This window comes from Dipodomys ordii, unplaced genomic scaffold (genome assembly GCF_000151885.1).
Source record: "Dipodomys ordii isolate 6190 unplaced genomic scaffold, Dord_2.0 Scaffold8586, whole genome shotgun sequence".
In the NCBI taxonomy this organism is placed as follows: domain Eukaryota; kingdom Metazoa; phylum Chordata; class Mammalia; order Rodentia; family Heteromyidae; genus Dipodomys; species Dipodomys ordii.
This window is the reverse complement of record NW_012275798.1, coordinates 1-3197: the sequence shown is the minus strand read 5'-3', so window position 1 is coordinate 3197 and position 3197 is coordinate 1. Positions and strand designations below refer to the sequence as shown.

Here is a 3197-nt window from a genome sequence, read left to right as displayed (position 1 = left end):
TTTATTTATTTATTTATTCTTTTTTATTGTGAAAATACTGTACAGAGGGGTTACAATTACTTGGGCAAGATAATGAGTACATTTCTTATCAAGCATTGTAGCCTCCTCCTTTGTTTCCCCTTCCCATCCTCCCCCCTGTACCCCCCTTCCTCTCCCCCTTCCCCCCCCACCAAAGTTGTAAAGTTTGTTTTCTCCACATAACAACTTGTACATCTCATTGTTGCAATGGGTCCACCTGTATTTTGCTACTTTTTAAAATCCTACCATTTTCTCTTTTTTGTTTTTAATTTCCCAAATTTTCTGTGTGTAGGATGGCACTGTGATTATACATACCATTCAGAAAGGTCAGTACATGCGGACTTTACGACCACCTTGTGAGAGTTCCCTAATCCTGACCATTCCCAATTTGGCTTTATCTTGGGAAGGACATATCGTTATCTACTCCAGCATTGAAGAAAAGACCACCCTCAAGGTATAACACTGGAATACAGTAGGTGTAGACAATCAATAGCATGGCTTTCCCTCAGCACATTTTATATGAGGCAGGTTGAGTAAGGAAGGAACACCATAGTTTAAAAGAGGTGCTTTTACCTTTCATCATTCAGTTATTAATTTCTTACTATTACATAGAGCTCTACCATAATCTTTTCCCCTTATTTGTATTTTATTTTAACCTTTTCTATTGCCTATATAATATATGACTTAAATAATTTCTGGGAAGTGGTGCTGTGGCTCAAGTGGTAGAGCACTAGCCTTGAGCTGAAGAGCTGAGGGATAGCACCCAGACCCAGAGTTCAAGTCCCATGACCAACAACAAAAAATAATAATAATTTCTGATTTTTATAGAACTTGATAAGCTTAAATGCAAATGATAGCTAACATTAATTCTTTTTGTACAGGCAAGATATAAATAAATAAGCCCTGAAGTTGCTAAGTTTATTTCCTTTCAGTAATAAACTTTCCTGTGTGTGTGTGTTTGTGTGTCCTGGGGTTGAACTCAGACTGAATACTGTCTCTGAGCTTTTTTGCTCATGGCTCTACCACTGAGCCACTGCCCCACTTTTGGTTTTTTGGTGGTTAGTTGAAGGTAAGAGTCCCTCAGACTTTCCTGCCTGACCTGGCTTTGAATAGTGATTCTCAGATTTCAGGTTTCTGAGTTGTTAGGATTGTAGGCATGAACCACTAGCACCTGGCAATCTTTTTAAGAGTGTAAAATATGGTGCTGGCGGCTCATGCTTCTAATCTTAGCTACTGAAGAGGTTGAGATATGAGGATCTCAGCTTAAAGACAGCTCTAGCAGTGAAGTCTGTGAAACTCTTATCTCCAGTTAACCAGCAAAAAGCCAGAAGTGGATATTTGTCTCAAATGGTAAAGCATTTTTGGACTAAAGCTTTGAGTTTAATTCTTTGAGAGGTGAAATTTATCTTGAAAGTATGGTTTAAAATTGCTTTTACATTGTCTATACATTTTCTCTTTAAATACAGCCATATTTTTACTCCTAAGTTTTAATCATTTTGTTGTAGTCATAGCTTTAACTGACAATATAAAAACTTAGCCTTTGAGATTCTTACATTTTCTTTACAATTCTTTTCAGGATAAAAATGCACTGCACCTGTTTTCTATAAACGGCAAGTATTTAGGGTCTCAAGTCCTGAAAGAACAGATATCAGATATATGTATAATTGGAGAACACATTGTCACAGGCAGCTTACAAGGACTCTTGTCTATAAGAGATCTCTACAGGTAAGTAATAAAAATGATTGAAGTATCACTTGAAAAAAAAAAGTAGCAACATTTACATCCTAGAATGGAAATGAGTGGCCTACATTAGGTTTTATCTTTTATTGTAAATATTGCCTCTTTTCACAATTATGAAAAAAATAAGTAAAGAAAGAAGCCTCACTTAATTACAGGTTTTAAATTTGTCCAAATTATGGTTTGAATTTTTATAAACTAAAGGGTTTTTTAACTATGGTGAGACCAACTAAAATATTTTAAGTTAACCCATTTGTATAGGTAGTGAAAATGTGTGTAAAACTAGTATGGAAATCATCTGTTTTAACCTAGTGAAGGAACGGGATTGTTGGTGGTTATGTTGGTCCACTTTATATTTACTAATAAAAAGAAAACTGTTAGCCCATATGTGCCCCCCAAATACATTCATTTCCTTTTCTTCTTAAATAAATTATTGTGATTTATTTATATACCTAAAAATATCTTGCTGTCCTCCCCAGTCTTGTAAATTTTTCCCTGATCCATATAGTCTATTCTATTTTATTATTATATTTACTTCTATACCAAAATCTCCTATTTTGATATTTTCTTTTTTTCTTAATCTTCTTTTGTTCTGTGGTAGAGTATTTAAATTCTATCTTTTTTTTTTTTTGGTCTGTTCTGTGGTAGAGTATTTAAATTGTATCTTTTTTTTTTGGTCGTGGGGCCTGAACTCTGGGCCTGGGCGCTGTCCCTCAGCTCTTCAGCTCAAGGCTAGCACTCTACCACTTGAGTCACAATGCCTCTTCTGGCTTTTTTCTTTTTGCTTATGTGGTGCTGAGGAATCGAACCCAGGGCCTCATGCATGCAAGGCAAGCGCTCTACCACTGAGCCACCTTCTCAGCCCCTTAAATTGTATCTTTTTAAAATAATTTTACAACCCTGATTTTAGATTAATAGGTTAAATTGGAAAAGTTAATATAATCTTTTAGCAGTTTAGAATATAGTATTTCTATTTCACAGGATTCTTCATTTTCTTTTAAATAAGCACAGGCATTTATCATAATGGAATATATGATAATATTGGATCATTATAACTAAACCAATTTTATTGACCATCTTAAACATTGAATACACATGCACTTTTTAAACTAAATGGCCTTCTTATATTTTTACTTATTAATCAACAAGGTAAAGAGCATTAAATTTAAAAATTAAATTATCAAGGTGACTATCAAAATGCTTTATGCATATGTGTGAAAATGAAACAATGAAGCCTGTTGAGGTTGATTTGGGAAATGAGGTGGAGGATAATGACAGAATGGTTGAGTTTGACCAAGGTACATTGCATATATTTGTGGACATGTCAAAGTGAACCCCCCTTGAACAACTAATTATCTTTGAGAAATAAAACTGAAATTATGTATTTTTAGTTAAAAGGGCAGGTTTTTAAAATATTTATTTATTTATTTATTTATTTATTT

At 34.1% G+C, this 3197-nt stretch overlaps 1 protein-coding gene across 1 annotated transcript; it reads left to right on the top strand.

Moving 5' to 3' along the window:
* Window positions 1-310: 310 nt before the first annotated feature.
* LOC106002366 (neurobeachin-like protein 1) lies at window positions 311-1743 on the top strand (the record flags this gene model as incomplete). Its single annotated transcript, XM_013037255.1, has 2 exons — window positions 311-472; window positions 1595-1743. Coding segments are annotated over 2 exons (311 nt in total), but the record flags the coding sequence as incomplete, so codon positions are not given.
* Between the last annotated feature and the right edge of the window lie 1454 nt (window positions 1744-3197).